The sequence below is a fragment of the Lactuca serriola genome, chromosome 9 (assembly GCF_051521515.1).
Source record: "Lactuca serriola cultivar US96UC23 chromosome 9, Lser_US96UC23_V15, whole genome shotgun sequence".
Lineage (NCBI taxonomy): Eukaryota > Viridiplantae > Streptophyta > Magnoliopsida > Asterales > Asteraceae > Lactuca > Lactuca serriola.
Window position 1 is genome coordinate 146803741 of NC_136416.1, and position 26546 is coordinate 146830286.

The 26546-nt window shown below is 38.2% G+C and overlaps 2 protein-coding genes across 2 annotated transcripts; both read right to left on the reverse strand.

Annotated features, from left to right (window-relative positions):
* Positions 1 to 1403, reverse strand: LOC145074160 (germin-like protein 5-1). The gene is made up of 2 exons (XM_079020571.1): positions 1161 to 1403; positions 1 to 731 (listed from the first exon to the last, which is right to left on the reverse strand). The coding sequence occupies exons 1-2, from the start codon at positions 1279 to 1281 to the stop codon at positions 193 to 195; spliced, it is 660 nt and encodes a 219-aa protein (XP_078876697.1). The 5' UTR covers positions 1282 to 1403; the 3' UTR covers positions 1 to 192.
* Positions 1404 to 22700: 21297 nt separating this feature from the next.
* On the reverse strand, positions 22701 to 24018 carry LOC145073426 (germin-like protein 5-1). The gene is made up of 2 exons (XM_079019975.1): positions 23767 to 24018; positions 22701 to 23391 (listed from the first exon to the last, which is right to left on the reverse strand). Exons 1-2 carry the CDS (start codon positions 23882 to 23884, stop codon positions 22853 to 22855), a joined length of 657 nt encoding a protein of 218 aa, XP_078876101.1. The 5' UTR covers positions 23885 to 24018; the 3' UTR covers positions 22701 to 22852.
* Between the last annotated feature and the right edge of the window lie 2528 nt (positions 24019 to 26546).

Genomic DNA, 26546 nt, shown 5'->3' on the forward strand with positions numbered 1-26546 from the left:
TTTCAAAAATTGGCTATGAATCATTGAACATGACGTTTAGATACAAAAAAGAACGAAAAAAAATGAGTGTGCTTATTGATAAAATCATATATCTGAAAGCCCTGGAACACATGTCTGTTCCACAACCCTTTATTGAGGATAGAACAAAACCAATCAAAACCTTATAAATCCAACACGTGGGTGTTAAGGTCTTTAGTTCTTTGGTGCAAATTTGGCCTTTATTTTCTCCACCTCTTTCGTTCCAATCTGGAATGCCTTAGTCAACACAACATCTTCCACCGCCGGAGATGACCCAAACAAAGCGTCTGCCGCCCTTTGGGTGCCCGGCAGCTGGCTGTTGAAGGCAGCAATTACAGCTGCAGGAACTTTACCGTTGTTTATCTGGAAGTGAATTAAGCCTCTAGGGAACGTAAACACTTCACCCATCTTGATTGTCTTGGTGAATAGTTTGTTCGCTGTAGTTATGAATCCCACATCCAGTTCTCCGGTCAACACAAACACTATCTCGGCGGCTCTTGGGTGGGTGTGCGGTGGGTTCAGGCCACCTGGTGCGTAGTCAATACGAGCCATGGACACGCCAAAGGTGTTTAGCCCCGGGAGCTGTGTGACGAAGGCTGGTGTAACGGTTGCGCCGAATGTGTTGTTGGTAAGCGCCGCCTTAGCTAACCCCGGAAAGAAGAAATCGTCGGCTGTTATGTTGCTTTTGCATGGGAATCCATTTAGTTTTATATCTGGTTTTTGTTCAAGAATACAAGAATAATGTTTAACTTCTCATCCAATAACAAAACAAATTATGCAAACGTTTCAAACGGTATAAGCGGAATCCCAAAACCATGAATTATGTCGAGAATTAAATGCCCGATGTTAATGAAAAAAAAATAGTGGGACATGATGAATATACGTTTATGAGAAGTACGCGCGATATACTACAAAGAATGTGGACATGTGGTGGTTTATTCTTGAAAGGCATGAACAACCACCAAAATATAACATTGACTTGGACTTTATGAAAGTTTAACCTTTTTTTCCGCATCCACTATTTGACCAAGAACATGATGAGCCATAGCTCAAACAATTAAGGTTTGTTTTAGAATCTAAAGGGGGCGTTTTGACATATGCATGGAAACTCAAATCGTGAAGATTAAGTTGAAATGAAGTACCTGAGGCAAGATCTGCAACACAGACATCTTGAAGCAAGTCAGGGTCTGCCGAGACGAAGGAAGACAAGAAGATAGGCATCATGATGCTGATCACCAACAACGCATAGGTGCTAGTAGCCATTGCAAATCTTGATCAATCGGAATAAAAAATAGACCCCTTTCACTTTCTATTGGGGAAGATGAAATGATTGTTAATTTGAGAAAGAATTTTAGGTGGGTTTGAGAGAAATGGAGATGGAAAGATGATCGTATTTAAAGTGGGGTGAGGGAGGAGACATTTTGAAAGCATATTCAGATCGGTGGCTTGTCCCTTTCAGTTCTAGGAAATAATGTCTAGTTGTGTCTTATACTTCCAGCTTTATTAAATTTATGTTTCAAGGAAAGTAGGAATGTCATTTTTTGAATTGGTCTTCAAATTATCGTCAAAGCGAAATTTAAAAGGCTTTCTATTTTGTTATTTGAATTGCAATATTAAAAAGGATAGCAATATATACAACCGTTTACAAACAACTATTCAAATTGTTTTTTTAGATAACAAATTAAATTGAATTTAATGTTTTAAAATGGAAATAATTTTTTTATGCTTTTTTACCTGCATTTTTTTTCTTAATTTTTATTCACAATTTTTAATTGGCTCACAATTATTTACCAAACAAATTATTTTTAAGAGAAATTAAATATTATTCTATTTTTTATTCCTACCAATCTTTTTACCCATTTAAATAATAACATGCGTCGCATTAGTATATTAAAATATCATTAAATAAACATTAAATGTTATACATGTCATAATTTAATTGGGTAGGTAAATTTATAGGAAAAAAAAATAAAAAGATATTTAATTCACAATACAGTAACAAATTATATTTTTGGTTTGAAATGTTATACTATAACTTACACACCTATTATAGTTATTATATCTGGTAGTATAACGGTCTACATTATAGTAGTTATATCGGATAAAATAGTTATAATTGGTAAAATAGTCAAACTCTTTTTTTTTGCAAATTCCTTCAAAAATTACTTTTTTATTTTTTCACATATTTATTTTTTAAGATTTTTTTCTACAATTTATATTAGGATAAATTACACCAATCGTCCATCGTGCATATGCAAAAAACACGTTTAATCCTTATTTTCAAAAATTAACCCGGACTGTCCCTCTTTAGTTTAAATTTCCATGCTTCATCCTTTACGAGACATAAAATGACTATTATGCCCTTTTGTATTTTTTTTCCATTTAATTTAATATTATAATTATTATTTTTAATTTAAAAATAAAAGAAAAAGAAATAGGGCCCCACTTTATACCCCCACCTCAACACCTTAAACCCATCACTGACTTCCTACCTCCTCCTTTGTTGGGATACACCACTATCGGAACACCCTTGTCGCACCCATGTTCATCATCGCAAACCGCAACCAACATCCACTTTAAATCTCACCTTCAAAATCGGAAAGCCCAACTCATTCGAAAACCACTTTCATGCAACATGCACCATTCAAACATCATCTATTCATTGCCTCCAATTAACAACTACCACCTGCCTTATACCACCCACGAAGCCAACCATCTTCATCCAAATCATCCCCTGTAAACACCTGGAAACTATCTTAAACACCGCTTGGAATGTGATCACCTCTTCATCACTATCGTCGATATAGAAGATTTGGGTTTGATCTGAACCTGGTTCTGTATCTGGATCTCCATCCTCTTTGATTTATAAGTTTAGGGTTTAGTTGGGTTTCAATTGCAGGTTTAGGGTTCGTTTATTGAGGTTTGAGTGATAACTGCTGGTCTGTGTGAGAGAGCGAGAGATATGACCGATTGAATACAAAGAAGAAGAAGAAATAAAATTGGGGAAAGGATAAATTACAACATCCTTCTCTTTTTTCGATCTTTTGATTTGTTGCAAATCGAGAACAGTAAAAACAAGTGGCAAATTAGGGTTGAGTGGAGATATGAGATGGTGGTGTCGATTGTGGTGTTGCTAATGAGTCCATCGACGATGGTGGTGTTGTTGATGATTCCATGTACAGTTCCTTCTTGAGTTCAAGGGTTTGATAGAGGCGATCGATGGAGGAGGAAGTTCGATTGGTCTGATTTTGGTTTCTCTCTTTGGGGTGAAGGTGAAGGTGGGGATGATGGGGCTTCGTCAGCGTCAGGAGTGGCTGAGAATAAGGGGACAAAGGTAGAGGAAGATATAGGAGGGGGAAGCGGGAAGGGGTGGGTACCTGTGTGTATACTTATTGTTTTTTTCTTTTTGTATAATCTAAAACAAATAAACAAATAAAAAGAAAATTAAAAAGGAAATAAATAAGGGCAAGATGATCTATTTATGTCTAGAGGGACGAAACGTGCAAGTTTTAAACGAACGAGGGACGGTCCGAGTTAAGTTTTGAAAATAGAGACTAAACACGCTTTTTGACATATGCATGAGAGACGATTGGTGTAATTTACCCTTTATATCAAAAAACCAAGAACTTTCTCCACAAATTTTTTGTACCACCTCCTAAATTTTTTGTTTTAAACTTTTTTTTTAACAAAGCTACATTGCTGTTTTTTTAACACTTCTTCAAACTTTTTATTATATTTTTACATCTATTTTGTCATTACATTTTTACAAGTTTTTATGCAACCTTTACAAACATTTTTTACAATTGTTTTAATATATATATATATATATATATATATATATATATATATATATATATATACTTTTTTCTTTCTTTGGCAACTATTGTACAATGCTTTTGAAGTATTTTATAACGTTTTACACTTTATATAACTTTAATATTATTAATTTTTAAATTTTATCTCTGTAGTTTTAATATATATGTAACATCTTGATTTCCAAGTATTTCCAATATTGACCTTTGCTTTTTGAATTTGTTGCGAAACTCGTCCCTAATGGCATTTTCGTAAATTTTTGGGCAGGCTGGCGTACGCTGGGTGTACGTGACCAGGGTGCAAACCCTAAATTTTACGGTTTAGACCCTATTTAAGCATCATTATAGCCTCATACCCCTCCATAACTCCAGCCACCATTCTTCATTGACATCATTTCAAAACCCTAAAGTGTGTGTGGTGGTTGTCGAGGCCAACACAAATAATAACCCTAAATATTACACACTAAAATAGTGTATAGTGGTAAAGGGATCGAATCCACGGAGATTGGTTCAATTTATAACTCTATGAAAAATCTCTTTGTAAAAATACTTGTAAAATGACAATAAAAATAAAATGGGGGGTTTTGGTGTTTTGAAATACTTGAAACAAACTAGAATTAACTATGATTTAAATAGACAAATGCAACAAAAATAAGAGTTTGATGTAAAATCAATAAGGGAGAGATGGTTAACTTAAAGTTTTCTCACTTTGACTTTTGATGAACATATCATTAGAATCCAATGGTGCAATACTTTGATTTAAATCCTTAATTTGGCTATAGTAATCCAAGGAGCTTGAGATTACCTAGACTTTTCTTAATTATTGAAATGGCTAGAGAAGCTCATAACAATTTCCTTAGTCAAAGTCACTAATTCCAAATAGCATGTAATTAGTGAAAGTCAACTAGCATTAAGAACCAAAAAGTCACCAAATCCAAGAGGGGTCAAATGCTTTCACCACCATGTTGGAGGAAATGTTTTTATGATTGTGTGAAGCAAAAACAACACAAAAATCATTTGTTGCTTGCTAATTTGAGGATCTTTTACTTAATCAAGAAATTAGCCAACTAATCACCACAAACACATTTAAACTCATGAACTAAAACATACAAGTAGTGATAAGATGTTAAAACACAAAACATTCCCATAAAGACTTAAGAACATGTTCATGGATTCTTCAACATTCAACAAAAGTTCAAAGGATTAACCAAAAGTCAACCAAGATTAGTTTAGCCAAGCATGGCTAAACTCAAAGAAACAAAGTTAGAGAAAATTGTACCAAACATTAAGCAAGAATCAAGAGGTAAAAATATGATGTTCTTCAAGTGTTCTTGGCCTTCCAAAGTCTTCAAAACTCCAGAGAGAATCTCCAAAAATCGGATGTCCAAGAGTCTCCAAAAGATGGGCACAAACCTTCCTCAAATAGCTCAAAAGAAGAATTTTCGAAACTGCCCCTGCAGGAGGTTGCGCGACCCGCATGCTGTTGCGCGGGTGGTCCCTGGATGTAACATCTTTGAGGTTTTGGGCCTCCATAGCTTAGCCCACTTAGCCCAGATCGAATCCAATCACCTCCTAGCCCATTTTCTTCAAGTTTTTCTTCATTTTAAGCCCAATTTGACCTCTCCAAATCCTCCAAAGCTCGTGCACTCTCCCAATTAAAAATCTACGTACGCTTGAATAAACTCCCGCATCTTGCAAATTTAAAGTTTATTTCTCTCCAATCCTTCAAATAACCATCAAGCTCGCTCCATGCATAATCTCCACAATCACCAAGCCTAACATCATTTTTGTCTACCAAATCTCATCGCTTCCCATACGTCCCGAACACTCCCGCTCCGCTAGACCCGAAAACCTGCAATTATGCTCACAAGATTCGAAAGTACCCGAAATAGTCATAAAATAACAAAAGGGAAAATATGCATGGAAATTATCTAAATTATGAATGAAATATGCTAAAATAAACTATAAAAAGAAGTAAACAAAACTAACTATCAGTGTGTGTGTGTGTGTGCATTTTGAAGCTTGGAGTGTCTGTTGATACCATTTTGCTACTCTTGGTGGTGAAGGAAGAGCTTTGAAGTTTTAGTGTTTCACTCAAGAGCTTAGATCCAACATCTATATTCCCTTGTACACCTTCTGGAGGTATAAAGCTCCAACCTTGATGAGTATTTCATACAAATTTTGTTTTAGCTTAAAGTTGGCACCTTTTTGTCCCAAATGCTGATCCTTGTAAGTATGGAGTACTCCAAGATGTTTAAGTTGTCATTTCAAATGTTATAGGGTGTGTTAAGTCATAAAAATATGATCTTGGGCATTATCTTCTTCTCATGCATGTTATAGGTTGTCTTAATGGGTAAAGAGGCTAGGGTTTTTGTTGTTAAGCTCTTATTAGCCATGCAAAACCATAAAGTTGAAAACTTTATGGTTAAGAACACCTTTTATGGTCTAGATCTGGATTTTGGACGTAAGTGCTTAAAGATTAAGCACTTAATGGGTTGAGCTGGTGGCAGCCACTTACATGGGGGGGGGGGGGGTACAAAAAGGTACATTGTGTGTACGTGGTTAACCCTTCAAAGTTTGGTCAAACGCTCAGTATGCCCCATGTACGTGTTGAGTACGCCTATCTTACTCACCGAGTTGACCCGGTTGACTCAGCTGACATTTACTTGGTTTTTACCAAGGTTGACCTAGGGGTATTTTAGGTATTTTGATCTAAATTCTAAGTTTTGGTCACTGTATTTGTAAAGGTGACTAGTAGAGTTGATTTCGAAGCAACGTGCTATTTCTGTTTTCGCATCTGTTTGTGAGTTGAGTTTTCTCATTGTATCCATGGGTTGAAGGCACCAATGTCGGCCCATTATTCAGTTGTATAGAATGTTAGTTGCTATGTGATGTATACTTGTTTCTATGATCAGGTTGAAATATACCCAAGACGAGGCCCACTATGGTATGTTGGGTTGAAATATACCCTATGGCGGGGCCCACTATGGTATTTCGGCTTGAAATATACCCCAAGGTAGAGCCTAGTATGGCATGTTCGGGTTGAAATATACCCCGAAGAGACGCCCCAAGGCGGGGTCTATAGTTGTTTGTGGGGTTAAAATATACCTAGGGTGGGACCCATATTCATATGTTTGGTATGTGGTATTTTGAGGAACTCACTATGATTTGTGCTTATAGTTTATGTTTATGGTTTCAGGTAATTCCGATTCGAAAGGGTAGGGCCCGGCGTGATGGCACAACATCCTCCCCTCATGATTTCCGCAATTTTAATAATTATACTATGATGTTTTAAATATTATGATTTGGTGTTGGATTTTGAAACAATTAATGAATGTTTGGATAGACTCCCAAATGAAAATTTTTATTACTATTTTTAGGTTGTTACAAGTTGGTATCAGAGCCTTGTTTTGAGGGATTCAGACACACTTTAAAGTGTTTCAGAACTCAAACTGATGAAATTATATTTTTTTTAAGAAAAATGAAACTGAACTTCTAAAAATATTTTGCTGAGAAAAGGGGTGTGATGCGTGCAATCAGTCGAGCTCAAGTAAGCGGTTCCCAAGATTACCCATACCTACGTATTATGAGTAGTATGTTTGATATGAGAAATGCATGCTAGATTAGGGCTACGGATACCTTCAGGAATCATATGATAAAATTACATGATTTGTGTGATGCCTTATAGCATAGGAGGATGTTTGGTATCAGAGCCTTGTTTTGAGGGATTCAGACACACTTTAAAGTGTTTCAAAACTCAAACTGATGAAATTATATTTTTTTTAAGAAAAATGAAACTGAACTTCTAAAAAGATTTTGCTGAGAAAAGGGGTGTGATGCGTGCAATCAGTCGAGCTCAAGTAAGCGGTTCCCAAGATTACCCATACCTACGTATTATGAGTAGTATGTTTGATATGAGAAATGCATGCTAGATTAGGGCTAAGGATACCTTCAGGAATCATATGATAAAATTACCTGATTTGTGTGATGCCTTATAGCATAGGAGGATTGGATGATATGTATTACTTGGAATTAATATCGGCTCAGTTAATTGCTAAGTGTATGCTTTCAAAGTTGTATACGATTAGGATTATATAGCCCGAAAATGATCAATTTGGCCATATTTCTTGTTCCTTGTTTGGTTATGGAATTAGGGTAGAATCAGCATTTGACAGTCTTTGTGATCCTGTTTTGTGTATAACTTGCATGTATAAGAAAACCAACGGTGTTGATTGAGGTTCTTGGTATTACGAGCGGTGGGAGTTGAAACTTCCTAGGAGAGCCTAGGATATGTATGTTGTTTAGCATAGGATTCGTAAATGGTTTTAGTGTGGTGATTTAGAGGAATCAACACTACTCTTGAGGAAGGTACGGGTAGGTGTGAAAAGGTAGTATTGGGCTTACTGTAAGTTGTAGCGTCTAAAAACTTAGAACCAAAAATTTTCATTTTTATATTAACTAAAACATCAACCAAACATCTTTATCAATCCATAAGAAAATCGTTGTGTATCCATAATCATCCAAAAGTACATCAGAGTCAAATAAGTGTAAAATCATGGTGTTTGCAATGCAATCATCCCAAGCTCTTCCCATTCGATCCAGAAGTACCAGAAACATAAACCGATAACCAAAAACACAAAGCTTAGTGAGTTCCCCAAAATAATGCATATGATACATATATGCCAGCTCAAGGTTGTGCCAGGTTTATTTCACCCTCGGGTCTATTTGACCCCCAAGTCTACTTCAACTCATACGCCAACTCTAGCTGTGTCGGTCTATTTCACCTCTAGGTGTATTTCACCCCTAGTCTATTTCAACTCATATGTTAGCACAAGGCTGTAACGGGTCTATTTCACCCTCGGGTCTATTTCAGCTCACATGCATATAGCAAACAGGCATACATGCATACAATACATACAACAGGAGTCACAAAGACTACAAGCACATACAATCCCTAGTGTCCTACAGTATAGTGTGCAAAATCACCTCAGTCTACTATTAGTCAAATACATTCTCGGGCTACTGAACCGGAGAATCCCCCCACTAACCAACCAAATAAATCCCCAACTAATAATTAGGTCATAAACCATAACCGAGAATGTAGTTCATTTGTAGTGCCACTATGTTTGGCCCAATGCCCTTGCACAAACATAATGGCACTAAAAGCCCGATAGTGGCCCAATTCATAAAGTACACCCAAAGCCCAATATGGGCCTAGATCCAAGAAGGCCCAAAGTCAGAAAGTTTAGTGGCCGAATAAGACCCAAAACCCTAATAGTCTAAAAATAGCCCAAACTACAAAATCCCATGACCAAGCCAAATATATTACACGTACAAGAAGTATGCCCGACGTACTATGCGGCTAGCCTGATGGAGGACTCAAACCGTACGCTTGTGTACCCCCGACGTACGCATAAATTAAGCACTTTTTGCTTACAACTAGACATCCAAACTTCGGAACCAAGCCTTGGGAACGTCTTAATTCATAAAGTCATTAACTTGGAGCCTTTGCATGGCTCAAAAGAACTTAAACCCTAGATTTAGCATCCTACTTCCACTAAATGGACATAAACACATGCATGGTTGATCTTTTACCATCAAGATGCTAAATTTATGGATGAGGGACCTCAAAAACATCAAGAGAAGCAACTCCTAACTCTTGGAGTGGAAGAATCTCACTAGATCTCATTCATGGGACCAAAAGTGACCAAAACTCCATAAAGACTAGATCTAAGGACCCAATAGTTAGAATAGGGTGAGTTATTAGATAGAATAGTGTAAATGCCTGCATGGTTGGGTTTAACTTTCCCATCCTTCACATCTTGCTGGTACTTTGGGCAGTTCCGCTTCTAATGCGACTTTTCATGGAAATAGAAGCATTCAGCCTCTTTTGGGTTAGAAGAAGGAGTGACAAAACCTTTCTTGGTTCCACTTGAAAAAGAGCCATCAAGGGTCCTAGCCTTGGTACCCTTTGAAGAGTTCTTCCTTTTCTTCCCTCTACCTTTCCCGATTGCCATGACAGGGGCGGAGTTTGGAGTATGAGTAGGTGTGTTAACAACCAACTTACCTTTAAGACCTGTTTCTACGGTCTTTAAGAGTCCCTGAAGTTTGCTGAGTGTGACTTCTTCCTTATTCATGTGGTATGTCATGTGTAATTGATCATAACACGAGGGTAAGGAGTCCAAAGTGATATCTATTGCAAGCTCCTCAGGGAAGTCCACATTAAGCTTCAGCAAAAGACCCACATACCTTTGCATTTTCTGCATGTGGCTCCTGACGGATTCTCCGTCCTTCATCCTGGTTGTTATCATGGAGGAGATTATTTCATACCGCTCCTGACGAGCACTTTGATAGTATCTTTCCATCATATCTTGGTGCATCTCAAAAGGGTAGTAGTCCTCATAGGACTTCTGGAGTTCAGCTGTCATGGTGGCCATCATGATGCATGCCACTTTGGTGGCATCTCTTTCATGAGTCCGGAAGTTAGTGATCTCCTGGGGAGTAGCAGTGGACTCATCGATCTCCTTTAGCTCCTTGTCGAGGACATATTCCTTGTCCTCGTAACGAGTCACCATCCTGATGTTCCGGATCCAATCCATAAAGTTGGAACCATCGAAGATGACCCTCCCACATAGGTTCATGAGGGAGAAGGAGCCAGTAGGGTTTGAGCTAGAAGCTGTGTGGATGGAAGACGTCTGAAAAAGAAGAGAACAAGTTTAGTTTAGATATAAAGATAGTCCTTAATAAAACACCCAAATGTAATATTAAGGCTAGGATCCAATCACAATATATCATAACTTACAAGAGGTATTCCGTAATATAATCTATAACATATTAGGTTTTAATTGGTTCTTAGAAATTCCTAGATTCTTTTGAGATTCAATGAAATTTTCAAAGGCATGTTTCAATCTCGAGTGTGCCCTCCAAGTTTTGTGACTGGGATACCGAGGATCACAAAATGAGGTGTGAAGTAACCATGCAAATCACTTGGTACCCTTAATGTCTATCACTCAATCGATGTGTCGGTTAACCATGCACGCTCCACCGATACTATGATAAACCTTAAGTCACCCTTTACTTACCTTGTTAAGTCTAGGTTGGTGTGCCGGTTAACCAAACACGCTACACTAACGACTTAAACAGAGTGTAAAGTGTAATTTCATGGATTAGCACCTTATTCACATTTACCTAAAGTAACTAAGATTGGGAATTTAATAAAACATTTAGTTACTTTATAATATTCATGATACTTTTAATGAGAATTTATAAGTCCTTGTCCTACCCGTTCGGCTAACGACTCTCCACTGATCAAGGAAGGGGTGGGTGAGAGTGGACACCCATTAAACTGCCATTTTATAGGCAACAACCTTATACCCCCTTATAGACCGCTTCGTGAATGAGGCCTACTAATGGCAAGTCTTGTAACTTTACAAAACCTTCCAAATTCATAACTCATGAGTTATTAAAATAAAGACTCTTCATTTTATAACTTATGTGTTCTTTTAATGGTTTTTAACACAAAGAAACTTTTGGTTATCCATAACTTGAGGACAAGTTATGGACTCCATTAAAATACATAAAGATCATGAATTAAGCATTTGAACAAGTGATTCCTATGATCTATCAAAAACTCATAAGAACATGAACATCCATATCCAAATTTCAAGAACATATGAACACATATAATCATGTAATTTTGATATTAGCCATTGTAAATGGATTAGAACAAGCATTACACCATCAAAAACAAGTTTTACAACACGAAAACAATTTAGGGTAATGTTTCTAGTCCATTTCCAGCAGCAAAAATCGAAATTATGCACTCTCCCTGGCCAACTCGTCGAGTGCACGAACTAACTCGCCAAGTTAGTTGCATTTTCATGACTAATCGAGTCCCCTGTGCAGACAGCTCAAAAATTGAATTTTTCCACTATTTTGCATCAAGTATTTAACAAACAAGCCTAGTCTCTGATACCACTAACGGGTTTTGAGAATTCTAACACCCCTAAGTGTACATGCAACCCTAGAAAACCTTGGATCTATGTTTGTATAAAATACATGCAAAATATGATTTCCAAGGTTCATAATCCTATCTAGCATACATAGGGAACCTTTAATCTAAAAGATGGCTAGAATTACATACCTTGTAGTTGATTTGATTCCTTGAAAACCTTGAGAGCCTAGAACCCCAAGTGTGATGCCTCAAATGCTTCACACAACGTCAAATGCTTTGGAATAACTTAAGAGAATGTATAACACTTGTATAAATTGGCTTGCCCTCTCTAGTTCTTAGTGTAGCCGATTTTGGTGAGTATTATGTTCCTTATATAGTGTGTCACATCTGAGGTTACACCATGTAAACCCTAATGTGACATGAATCTTCATTTCCATGACCCATGGGTTTGTAACTCCTATGGAGCATCATATGGGTTTAACCCAACTTGATAATCCAAGGAGACTTTTAACCCACTATACAAGTTATGGATGATTTACATAATCAACCCATACATCTAGTTAGTTATCTTTTGATCACTTAATTAATTCCAAATTAATTCTTGATCAATACTAATTAGATAATACTATTAATATATTAGAACTTATAATATATTAATAAACCACAAGTGTTGTTTCTCTCATTTAGTCTATCCAAATTCATGATGCCATGCAACCCAAATGGACCATGCTGGTTCAGGTCAAGTACATACCAAATATAGTTATGGACTTAGACACCTTATCCAACAGAGAGTCCATCACGGCCTAGTTGCAGAAGATGCAAAGGTTTGTGGACCGCTTGCTGAAGTTGAATGTGAACTGCGATGAAGAGTTGGCCATTGATATGATCCTACACTCATTGCCTCCTTGTTATGACCAGTTTCGTATGACTTGTCATATGAACAAGGAGGAGGTCACTCTAATCAAGCTTCAAGGCCTACTGAGAGCTGCTTAAAGTAGTTTGAAAGGCAAATTTGTTGTTCCTACTCCATTACAACTGCTGTTGCCCCTGTTCTAGCAATTGGACATAGGAAAGGGAAGAAGAGGAAGGTTTCTTCTAAGAGCCGCAAGGGAAAGTCCCATGATGGATCCTCTTCTAGTGGGACCAAAGTTGGTTCTGCCACTCCCTCTACCAACCAAAAGGAAGCAGAGTGTTTCCATTGTCATGAAAAAGGGCACTGGAAGCAAATCTTCCCCAAGTACTTGCAAGAAATCAAGGATGGGAAGATAAAGCCTACGCACGCAGGTATTTACAATATTCTGTCTAATAACTCATCATATGCTAATTCTTGGGTCCTTGATACAAGTTGTGGTTATCACATTTGTTCTTATTTGTAGGGACTAAAAAGAAGTTGGGATGTGGAGCACAGGAAGATAAACTTCATCTTGGGGAATAGGAAAATGTCACCTGTCACCAAGATTCGAGTTTATTCTTTATTTTTTAGTAGTGGGTTAGAATTAGATTTGAATAATTGTTTCTACTTGGCCGATATGGAGAGAAACATTGTTTCCTTTCATGGTTTGTATAAACAAGGTTTTAGATTTTCATTTGATAATGAAATTGGCTCTATTAATGCTTTTTATAATGGTATATTTTATTTTAAAGCATTTACTTGTAATGGTATATATGAAACTGTGATGGTTGTAGACAACTTAGGAAATAATGTATTGCACATCGATCCATCCAATGGTTTGGACAAGGAATGCTTGTGGCATTTTCGTCTTGGACATCTCAACAAGAAGCACATAGCCCAACTCCAAAAGTATGGAGTCTTGGAGTCATTCGACTTGAAGTTGGATGACACTTGCGAATCTTGTTTGCTTGAGAAGATGACCAAGTCACCCTTCATTGGTACTTGTGAAAGGGGTGAGGGTTTGTTGGATCTCACACACACCGATGTGTGTAGAACCTTCAGAACCACCACAAGGGATGATAACCGCTTCTATGTGAATTTTACTGATGATTACAACAGATATGGCTATGTCTACTTAATCAAGCATAAGTCAGAAACCTTTGAAAAGTTCAAAGAGTTTAAACAAGAAATGGAGAATCAGCTGGGCAGGAAGATAAAGATGCTCTGATCCGATCGGGGTGGTGAGTATCTTAGTATCGAGTTCCACGACTATCTTAAGGAATGTGGAATTGTTTCATAATTGACGCAACCTAGGACACCACAGCTTAATGGTGTGGCTGAGAGGCGCAATCGAACCTTGGTTAATATGGTTCGTTCCATGATGAGTCAAACTTCTTTACCTATATAATTATGGGGGTATGCCTTAGAGATTACCGCCCATATCCTTAATCTGGTCCCAACTAAGAAGGTTGCCAAAACACCTCACGAAAAGTGAACAGGGAAGGTTCCCTCGTTAGCACATATCAAGGTTTAGGGTTGCGAGGCTTTCATAAGACGAGAGACTCACGACAAACTCGAACCTCTAAGTGAGCGATGTATTTTCATCGGCTACCTGCAAAAGTCCTTTGGATATCTATTCTATAAACCGAGTGACAATGTTGTCTTCATTTCGAGGAAAAGGGTTTTCTGCGAAAGAGAACTCATATGCCAAGAGGATAGTGGGAGGCAAATTGACCTTGAAGAGCTTCAAGAGTTAAGTGATGAAGGAACCTCAAACACCAGCACTCAACCTAAGGAGGAAACTCCTGTTGAACCTGTTGACGAGTCGTTACCTCTTCGACATTCCTTTCGAGTTAGGATGTCACCGGAGTTTCATGGTTTTCATATTACTATCGAAGGTGATATGTTTATCAGTGATATCATACTGGTAAGTTTTGATGAGCCATCTAACTACAAGGAGCCATGGCAGGCCCGGAGTTTGCAAAATGGAAAGAGGAGATAAATAGCGAGATTCAGTCCATGTATGACAATCAAGTTTGGAACTTGGTTGACAATGTACCAGGTCGTAAGACAGTCGGGTGCAAATGGATCTTCAAGAAGAAGATCAACATGGATGGAAAAGTACACACATATAAGGCACAATTGGTTGTGAAGGGCTTTACTCAAACTCATGGAGTTGACTATGATGAGACCTTCTCACCACTAGTGAAGATTAAATCTATAAGGGTTATGCTAGCCGTAGTTGCATTTCATGATTATGAAATATGGCAAATGGATGTCAAACCCGCTTTCCTTAATGGAAAGTTGGTTGAAGATGTTTACATGAGTCAGCCAGAGGGTTTTGTCAATGCAAAGTACCCTAATAGAGTGTGTAAGCTTGATAAATCCATTTATGGATTGAAACAAGCATCTCACATATGGAATCTTTGTTTTGATGAGAAAGTCAAAGAGATTGGATTTTCAAGAAGTGAGGATGAGTCTTGTGTATATGTCAAAGCTAGTGGGAGTATAGTTAGCTTTTTGGTGTTGTATGTGGATGACATACTTCTCATAGGAAATGACATCCCAAACTTGTAGGAGATTAAGTCCTGGATTGGGAAGTGTTTCACAATGAAGAACCTTGGAGAAGCTGCTTATATTCTAAGGATAAGGATATTGAGAAACAGGAGTAAAAGACTAATAGGACTTAGTCAAAGTACCTACTTGGACAAGGTGTTGAACCGTTTCAACATGGAGAATTCCCAGAAAGGTGACTTGGCTATCCAAAGAAATACCAAACTGAGTATGACTTAGAGTCCGAGTACAGAGGCTGAGACAGCAGAAATGAGTCGAGTACCATATGCTTTAGCAGTTGGCTCGATCATGTATGCTATGACCTGTACTCACCCTGATGTGGCCTTTGCTTTGAGCATGGTCAGCAGATATCAAGGGAATCCTGGTAAAGCTTACTGGACTGAGGTAAAGAGCATTCTTAAGTACCTACGAAGGACTAACGACTGGGTCCTTACCCTCGGTGGGAGTGATGACTTAAGAGTGACAAGGTATTGACACTAGCTTTCAGACGGACAAAGACAATTTCCGCTCTCATTCGGGCTGGGTATTTACCATGAATGGAGGAGCAATAACTTGTAAAATTTCCAAACAGGAGACTGTAGCTGACTCAACGTGTGAATCAGAGTCCATAGCAGCAAGCGAAGCGTCAAAGGAGGCGATATGGCTGAAGAACTTCATCGGAGATCTTGGAGTTGTACCAGCTATAAAGGAGCCTATGGAGATTTTCTGTGACAACGAGAGTGCGGTTACCTTAACCAAGGAACCAAGAGATCATGGTAGATCCAGGCACATCTACAGAAAATATCACTTCATAAGATATCAGATTGAAGAAGGACTTCTCGTAGTAAAGAGGTTATCGTCATAGGAGAACCCAGCAGATCCCCTTACAAAGGAACTCAGTAGGTTTAAGCACTTGCAACATGAAAGGAGCATTGGGCTAATGGACGATATTAGTTTTAATGATTAGATATTTGTTTAGAAACTTGAAATTGATAAAGTGTAATTGACATTTGATGATTAAATAAAAAGGAGTTTTATTTATGAATAAAGTTACTATCTTGTATCAATCATTTACTATTGTTTCATCTTGCATGTTTTGACTTCCAGAATAATAAGATTATTCAAACTATTCATAGTAGATCATAATTTGGAAGTAGGTATTGAGGCAAGACTGTCATGAATCTGGCTTGAAGATGTCTGAAGTTTTTAGATATAGCAAAAGTTGCTACAACATTTATGAGTACTCCTGAAATAAGATTTGAGTATTGGATTAAACCCACGCTCACCTGAATCACTTCATGGACTTTATCATGAGTGATTGTGAGCCGATAATATCGTATAAGTCTTCAAACCAAGATATCTGAGTTGTTGACTACAATTTGGTTGTGCATTGATAGTAAGAAAATGCATCGGTAACTTCATGTTATAAAACGTACAAGCATAGAAGTCGAAGTTTATTTGTTCCTTTTGATCCTTGGAGGATTGAAAGCAATATCTTGGGCCCCTCGAGGATGTTTTCTTGACTTATTTTTCGGGCCCGGTCATGACTTAATTGATGTGTTCAATTAACTTCAATGTCAAACAAATCAGAAATAGGGAAACAAATTGTTGGACAATAAGTATGACTATGTTCCATGCATTCGTCTGCATGATATCTTGAAGAACAAAGGATTGTGTGATCCCTTGTCTAAATGGTGCGTCAGAGTTCGACAACGGCTTGTAAGAGCTACGATTGTTAGTCGGTTTTAAGTCGTACTTGCAGTTATAGTTATTAGATTTACCTAAGTGGGAGATTGTTGGATTAGGTGTCTAAGCCCATAACTATAATTGGTATGTACTTGACCCAAGAGTAGCATGGTCCATTTGGGTTGCATTTCACCAGAATAATATGAGAATATGGACATTTGAGAAAGAGGTTAGTTATGATTCATTAATATATTATAGGTATAATATATTAATTCGGAAATCATATTATTTAAGTAGTATTGATCAAAAGAGACTAAGTAAATTAATGGGGACTAATTGTGCAAATTAGTGATACATATGGTTTGGGCTATTGATCCATGATGGACTAGGTTTATGTGAGAGTCCATGAAGAGTTAGGCCACATGAGTTATGGATCATAAGCCTAAGTGTACGAATTAAGGTTGCACATGACTCTTGGGATTCTGACACTATATATGTAACCCCTTAGACCCCAAAACCGGATGCATGTGTGACATTGCAAGGGTATAGCCGATTTTAGGGTTTCCAACCTCTCTATCAAGTAATCCGATTGTTGGTGGTGATTTATGAAGCATTTGAGGCATCACACTTGAGGTGCTAAATTATTAAAGGTCCAAGTAATACAAGCTACACAAAGAGGTAATCTTCTAACTAGTTTTTATGGTTCATATATCAAGTTACATGCTAGTTAGGCTTCATGCTTTGGAAAATTGTTTATTGCATGTATAACTAGAGAAAAATTAGATCCAAAGCATTCGGTTTGTATGTGCACCGTAGGAGTGTTGTTGTGCTCAAAACGCATCAGTAATGACCCAAAAATCAAATGTATAAATTTTATTTTTATTATAGTCAAAACACAAATATCTTCTAAATCCAAACATTCCAAAAACATGATTACGTAAAAACATTTATCAGAGTTCGTCCCAAAATCATATATTACGCAAGCATGGGTGTATGTGTTGTGATTAAGCCCGGCCCTTCCTTTCCAACCGATGATACCTGAAACCATAAACAAAACTGTAAGCACGAAGCTTAGTGAGTTCCCCAGAACATACCCCACATAATCCGCATAATCCACATAACCGTGTAAACCATATCAAACACATAGGTCATATCAATCACATAAGCAATATCAATCACATAAGCTATATCAATAACACAATCAACATAATCCATGCATACAAACATATAAGGATGCCCTAGAAACCCTCCAGGGTCTTACTTCGGGTGCCATGGGAACCCCCACATGGTCTTAGCCCAATGCCTCGGGAACCCCCTGAGGTCTTGACTACGGATGCCATGGAAACCCTCCAAGGTCTTATACCCTATTGCCTCGGGAACCCCCCGAGGTCTTTACTTAGGATGCCTTGGAAACCCTCCAAGGTCTTACATCTAAGTGCCTTAGGAACCCCCTGAGGTCTTTACTTAGGATGCCTTGGAAACCCTCCAAGGTTTTACACCCAAGTGCCTTGGGAACCCCCCGAGGTCTTTCATTCAAGTATCACAAAACAACTAGCATACCATATAACATGTAACCAACTAGTATGACACATATCACTACATCACTAGTGTACCACATATCACAAAATGGGTCGGCCTTGGTGCCTTCGAACCATTGGTATGGTGAGGAGACTCACCTCACACTGGAAGTCCTGCGGATAAAACCCTAGCTGTTGGATGACGGACTCTCGAACTGTACATATCAAAACAACACCCAATTAATAATTGGGTTCTAATACACAACCTAGCTTGATCCAAGCCCAAGGCCCAAACACACACTTTGAAGGCCCAAAAGTCAAACAATGAACCAAAGCCTAACATATGGCCTAATTTTCCAAATTGGACCCAAACCTTTACATGGTCTTACCCTAAGGTCCAACCATTTATTCTAGTCCCAAAACTTTGCATTCTGATGGTCCAATATCTTATAATCATCAAGGCCCAATTATGGCCCATCTATGGCCCAATTTTACAAATTGGGCCTAAACCCCTCACATGGGCCTTACCCTAAATCCCATCCAAATATTCTAGTCCTTATACTTGTTTTTGGATGACCCATCAATAGCCCAATCACCAAAGCCCAATAAAAAGGCCCAACTCAATGCCCAAGCAAAATTAGGGTTTTCACATAAAATGATTATTAGGGTCAAGTGTTCTTACTTAACCCATTAAGGACTTAATCCATTAAGTTCATCACTCTACTAGGTCAAACATACAATGTAGTTGGGATTAATTCATAATTCCAATCCAATGGTCTAAACATACGGGTCCCGACAATTCCAAATTAACATATCCAAAATTAGGTTTTGCTAAACCCTAATTAGGATTTCCAACCTAATGGTGCTCCAATTACTCCATTTGTTAAGCTTTTAGGTTAATTAATTTTTAATTAAGTCGAGCACCACCCACTACCACCATGGGTAGTGGTTGTCAATGGCGGGTCACAACGGCGGCCACCACCTCACGGTGGTGATGACAAATTTCCTTAATTATTCCGGCCAAGATACAATTGAACAACATAATATACAAATGAATACACACAAAATAACTCAGCCACCCTTGTGGCGGCAGGCGGTGGTTAGAGGCGACAGCCACCACCTCACGGTGGCGGTGGTGGCTTTTCTCATGAAGTTCGGCCAAGCAACGGTACACACGATACATCTTTTCCCAAAATATGACACAACCACTCACCTAGTGGTGTATGGCGACGACAGTGGCCTGAGATGGCGGCAACAACAGTGGCAAACAGTGGCAGCCACCATGGTTGGTGGTGATGATGGTTTTTATCGAGTTTTTTTGTCCAACGAGCACCCACATTACGATTAACAACCCAAGATACACACATACTTGTGATACAAGGGCTGAAACACACACAATAACCTCCCTCGGGGTGGCAGATGTTGACCGGAGCAGCAAAATAATTGCATAGGCGGCAGCGGCTGACGACAAATCTGAACGGACGCCGACGAAGAAGAAGCGATTGGGGCTGCCACGATCTCGTCGGAGTAGTCCAGCAGCGACAACAACACAACGGTGGTCGTTCGTTGGCGGCTCAGTCTTCAACAGGAATGACGACTCTTCGTCTTCTTCGACTGCCGAACGGCGATGAGAGTGACCACTAGCTAGTTGGCGGCTCACATTGCCGGCAAAGAGTATTGGTGCTTAACGGTGGTTCACGTTGGCAGTTATGGAAGGGAAGACAGTTAGAGATACAAGGATGGTGAAGGTGGCGACTGCAAAATTATAATGTAGGGTAGGGTTATGAACAAGGTGACGTGTTATATACCCGGTCATATGCAATTTCCCCCATAATTACACTTCCAGCCCTCCCATCTCAAATCCTTTCAATTTAAGTCTGGAATTTACCCCTTTAGCCCATGCCTTTATAAATCCTTTAATAATAAGTTCAAAAATTACCAATCATACCCTGACTTCTGAAATCCTTTTCAAAATAAATCTTGGAAATAAACTTTAACCCTCGAAAGTCAAAATTATATCGTTTGGCTCCCTGAAACCAACTCCTTGCTAAATATTATGGATTTTAGGGCCATTATAAAATAATATAAAATATAAATTTACATCTTGGGGTACCAGGTTTATTATTTAATTACTTTATTTCAAACAGAATGTTACAATATGTGGTACTTTTGGGAACTCACTAAGCATTATGCTTACGGTTTTTAGTTTATGTTTCAGGTACATCCGGTACTATGGACAAGGGCCCGACATGATGGCAACATCCCCCAAAGTTTTTCTGCATTGACAACTCTGATGTTAAAATAATATATTTACTTTGATTGGTTTTGGAACAACTCGTTTGTATGACTTGTTGATTTAAAAATGAAAATTTTACCTTGGATTTTCGCGACATTACATACAGAGCCTCGAGAAACAATGCTTTCGGTTTTAAAGTTCTGCCAGCGTAATGTCCGGTTTTCAGTCAAACCACCGGTAAGTATAGGAATATGTACAACCACCATTCAAAAGGTGTCCATAATCTCTTGATCTTCTTGTTCACGTGCCATTGTTCTCAGTCTTGACCATAACGGAGGAATGACCTATCTCTACTGGTACTAATTCGTTCTATTTGGAGTTTCTTTTAAGGCCTCCATTTCTACTTCAACTACCATAATGGAGTTTCTTTTAACGCCTCCAAATTCCAATTACAAATCAATAAATAAGCAAATGAGAATAAAATATTAGGCTAATTTAAGGAGTCACGGAAAAGATGATAATTCATGACTGACATACTACTTATTCAAAGCTAGAAAACAAAAACATTCTCCACTCTTTCTCATTATTGTTGTTGCTAGTTAAGATGTCGGGTTAGAGATTGCACTGCTCTTTTGGGCTAGGACTAACTTGGGCTATTAGTGTTCGGGTTCGGTCTACAATGTGGGTTCTATCAGTTGAAGTACACTTCTTAAAAGTCATTTCAAACTCTTTAAAAAGCAATCCTCAAAGATAGAGAAGAAAAGGCTAAAGTTCCCTACATCTCATTATTACATAAGCAACTTAATCATATCTTATTCCACACACCAATTGAAAGTACATATTACATTAAAATTTCCATGAAGCATTTGGTAATAAAAGTTATTACAAATGATAAGAATATGATATGTGGGGTTGTTGTGTAAGACGTGAATAACGCCCACTGGAACGTCCATGGATTTTATCATCAACTTGATGAATTAATTTCAAGATATAAGACTTTCCTATTATAACAGGTTGTTCAAAAGGATCCCCTGTTCTTCCATCAAATATTCTGCTTTTTCCTGGAGACTCGGGTTCAAATATCCATGGATTCACTGTTTGCTTATTAGCTTCATATAATTCAGAAACACCAGTTTTCTCGAAGCATCTTGTTCATATCTCTCATCAAAATGCGCTATTCGATAATGTCTGTCTGGCAAACCCCGTGCTAACCCGAGTGAAGATTCAAATATTTGTCCTACATTCATTCGGGAAGATACTCTTAATGGGTTGAAGACCATATCAACATGTCTTCCATCTTGCAAATAAGACATATCTTGTCTTGGCAAAATTTTTGAAAAGATACCCTTATTTCTATGTCTTCCACCTACTTTTATTTCACGATTATTATAGTAGGGTGGTTCTCTCTCTCTCTCTCTCTCTCTCTATATATATATATATATATATATATATATATATATATATATATATATATATATATATATATATATATATATATATATATATATATATATATGGTCTTTTATTGTAGCATAACAGTATTTACTGTTGGTGAAAATGTGTCTATCAACTATAAATATATCAACCATAGATAAACTCCGGTGTCTAACGAAAATTTTAGTGTATAGAGTTATGTGTAAGTCATTCTAAAAGAAAAAAAGAACTAAAAATATTACAATATTAAAATGGTCCGATGTAGAATATACACCTTTATAATTCGGCCAATCAAAAGAAAATGGAGTAATTAGCAATTGTCGTTCAACAAGATTATTTCCTGCTATCCGGTTCATTATTGGTCGGGTGGTTTAACCAACCTCTTCATCTCACTGGTAATTACAAATTGGTATTTTCTATCTACAGTCATATGATACAATTCTATCATTTAGGAAAGCATTTAGAAAGTCATGATTAAACTTTTATATCCCCATGATATTTTAATTTAATTGCCAAAATAATATAAAAACGTTATGGATTAAAAAATAGTTTATGAATTATTGAACATGACGTGTAGTCGTGCAGACACGAAGCAGACTAAAGATAATGCCCGGTTTATTATAAAAAAATCAGATATCTAGGAGCCATGGAAATGTCTGTTTGCTCCTAAATGGCTAAATCCTTTATCGAAGAAACAACAAAACCAATAAAACCCATATAAATCAATTAAACACTTATGTACTTGTGAGTTTACTTCTTCGGAGCAAATCTCGATTTGATCTTCTCCACCTGTTTAGTTCCAACTTGGAATGCCTTAGTCAACACATGATCCTCCACCGTCGGAGACGACCCAAACAAAGCGTCTGCCGCCCTTTGCGTGCCCGGCAACTGGCTGTTGAAGCCAGCAATTACAGCTGCAGGAACTTTACCGTTGTTTATCTGGAAGTGAAGTAAGCCTCTGGGGAATACGAAGACTTCACCCATCTTTATGGTCTTGGTGAAGAGTTTGTTTGCTGTAGTTATGAATCCCACGTCCAGTTCTCCGGTCAACACAAACACTATCTCGGTGGCTCTCGGGTGGGTGTGTGGTGGGTTCAGGCCACCTGGTGCGTAGTCGATACGAGCCATGGACACGCCAAGGGTGTTTAGCCCCGGGAGTTGGGTGACGGAGGCTGGTGTAACGGTTGCGCCGAATGTGTTGTTGGTAAGCGCCGCCTTAGCTAACCCCGGAAAGAAGAAATCGTCGGCGGTTATGTTGCTTTTGCACGGGAACCCGTTCAGTTTTAAATCTGCGTATTTTACAAAAATTCATAAACGATTAATCTATCATCATATCATAAAATAAATGAATTACGTTAAGAATGAATTACGTTAGGAAGTAAATGCCCGATATTCATGGAGAAAATAGAAAAAAAAATGGATAATGACATAATATATGTCAAGAATGTGGTGGCTTATTCTTTAGGGCATATGCAACTGCTAAAAGATAAGTACATTGACTTGGACTTTTCAAAAGCTTAACGCTCTTTTCCATTTGCATCAACTATTTGACCAAGAACGTGATGAGTCATAGCTCAAAAATGGAGGTTTATTCTAGAATCTAAACGTGTTTTTGACATATGCGTTGAAACTCAAATCGTTTAGATGGTGTAGAGATGAAGTACCTGAGGCAAGATCTGCAACACAGACATCTTGAAGCAAGTCGGGGTCTGCAGAGACGAAGGAAGCCAAAAAGATGGGCATCAACATGCTAATCAGCAACACATAAGCACTAGCAGCCATGGCAAATTTATATAACTCAGAATAAAAAATAAAACCCTTTTCCACTTTGTATTGGGAAGGTGAAATTATTGATTGAGAGAGAATTAAAGGTTTGTTTGAGTGGGATGTGGAGATGGTGGTATTTAAAGTGGGTGGAGGGAGGAGACGTTTTGACAGCAGATTCAGATCGGTAGCTGGTTCCTTTCAATTCTTTATAAAATAATTTTTGGACGTGACTTATACTTTGGCTTTATTAAATTTATGCTTCAAGATATGTGGGAATTTCATTTTTTGAATCGGTCTTCGACTATCATTTTTTTAATTATTTATTATTAATATTATTATTTTTTTTAAACATTAAATATATTATATTACTCCTAAATTATTCTATGTCCATAACGAGACTTGAACCCTCCATTTAAAGGAGAGATGATGAAATCGAATACCGCTGAGCTAGAAGTCCTTTAGTCTTCGATTATAATCAACATCAACTTTTAAACCCTTTCTATATTTGCTTTTTGGATTCTATTTTATTATACATACAATTAAATCACAATACATCTTATGAACGGTTACTATTTTGCCATTCGAAGTTTTTCCACATTTCTTTGTTAATTCAGAATTTTGCACATTACCTTCTATAGATTGCCACTTTTGGTCCCTCCATTTTGTCTATCACTTTCTCCACCAATACATATGGTTCACACATCTGCGATGTGCCTTCATCTCCGTTTACACATCCCCAAACACAAATACCAGACCATTCTCAGGGAAACGACAACTCCTTAAGTTGAATATCTTTTCTCCCCAAATCGCTCTTTCTCTGAGTATCGTCACCCTCCACCGCCTCTTCCCACTTTCGTCGTCTTCCTCTACGCACCCTAGACAACCACCTTCGAGGATTTAGCGACTGATGACAAACTTTGGATCACCTCCTTCGTCTTCCAGTCAGATTACCACAGGATATTCATCTTCCAATCAGATGAGCATCCCCTTGCGCGCCCAACATATACACACAATTTCTCTCTGCAATCGATTTGATTTTGCTTCTGTTCCACTTTCATACTACACAATCGGTGTAACATCCAAAAATACAACCCAAAAATTTTTGTTTGAAAATATTACTAAACCATAATATCGAATCTCAAAAAATAAAAACCATGAATCATGTATCTCTAAATGTTATACTAAATTTATCAAATCAAAACTAGTGTCAAAATCATAACAAAATATTAGAGTCTAACTCCCAGGCTAAAATTGTGGTGTGTTCCATGCCATCATCCCGAGCCCTTCCCCTTGCTAGCTGAGGTACCTGAAACCAAAACTGAAACTGTAAGCACGAAGCTTAGTGAGCTCCCTTAAACTACCACATACCATACAATAACATATATAGCACATACCGGGCCTCACCCACTGCATCGTACCGAAGTCCGGAACTGCATCGGACCAACGTCCGGAACTGACTAGGGCCTTGCCCACTATATCGGACCAAAGTACGGAACTGACTAAGGTCTTGCCCACTGCATCGGACCGAAGTCCTGAACTGACTAGGGCCTTGCCCACTGCATCGGATCGAAGACTGGAACTGCATTGAACCGAAGTCTGGAACTGCCTAGGGTCTTGCCCACTGCATCGGACCGAAGTCCGGAACTGGCTGACCATAGCATAACATAATCAAAGCATGTAACATAAACGCATATACTGCATCGGAACATAGTCCGAAACACATAACACATAACACATAACATTCTTGTATCACAAAAACACCAAACATGTTGAACTACTGCATCGGACTGTAGTCTGGAACTACTGCTAACTAAACGGGCCAACATTGTGGCCGTAGACCCCTTCCTACTGGAAAAAAACTCACCTCGTAAGGCTGACTGCTGAAATGCTGATCGGGAACTGTCTGACTGCTGCTCCGGCAACTCCCCACATTTCCCATAAAGACACTTAATCAAATACTGATAACTAGTCTTAAGGTAAAATGAATATTTTACCCCTGGTTAAAGTCAACTTCCAGTTGAGCTGACTCGCCAAGTTGGGACGCCAACTCGTCGAGTCCCCTTTTCTATAACATCGGATCCTAATTCATCCAAGTCGCCGGGTCATATGAACAACTCGTCGAGTTCACCCTTATCATATGAGCACGTCCAGACTGCGACTCGCCGAGTTGTATGAACAACTCGTCGAGTCTGTTCTTGGGGCATGAAGAATGCTTTGGACTAGTCAATTTAGAGACGTAGATCAGGACTAGTCAATTTAGAGACGATAAGCATCAAAAATGACTTTTTGATAGAAGATTATTTAGAATGAATAATCTTAACTAAGTTGAAGTATATGTTAGAACGATTCCGTACATATAAAGAACGGCTAAATCCGAGTTATAACGAAGAAGTTATGACCTGTCAAAGTTTCGCGACAGAACCGGCACGACACAGCACGACGTAAAAAGTGAGTTTACGTTAGAGCGATATTTAGCCTTAGCGATCTAAACGAAAGTCGTAGAGTTCGTTAAACCGTGAGGGTGCATAAAAAGAACTTCCAAATCTGACTTCGTATGAGGAAGTTATGATTTTTCTAAGTTTCGACTTAGCGGTATGCAGCCCGAATACTCGATTTGAGATCCAGCGGTTTTTAGCCGAAACAATCTAAATGAGAATCGAAGATCTTGTTGATAGTA

Excerpts from the sequence above, each read along its gene's own strand:
- LOC145073426 (XM_079019975.1), bottom strand. The coding sequence starts at position 23,884 with ATGGCTGCTAGTGCTTATGTGTTGCTGATTAGCATGTTGATGCCCATC. Across the intron at positions 23,392-23,766 it reads TGTTGCAGATCTTGCCTCAG|ATTTAAAACTGAACGGGTTC; the intron begins GTACTTCATCTC and ends TAAAATACGCAG.
- LOC145074160 (XM_079020571.1), bottom strand. The coding sequence starts at position 1,281 with ATGGCTACTAGCACCTATGCGTTGTTGGTGATCAGCATCATGATGCCT. Across the intron at positions 732-1,160 it reads TGTTGCAGATCTTGCCTCAG|ATATAAAACTAAATGGATTC; the intron begins GTACTTCATTTC and ends AACAAAAACCAG.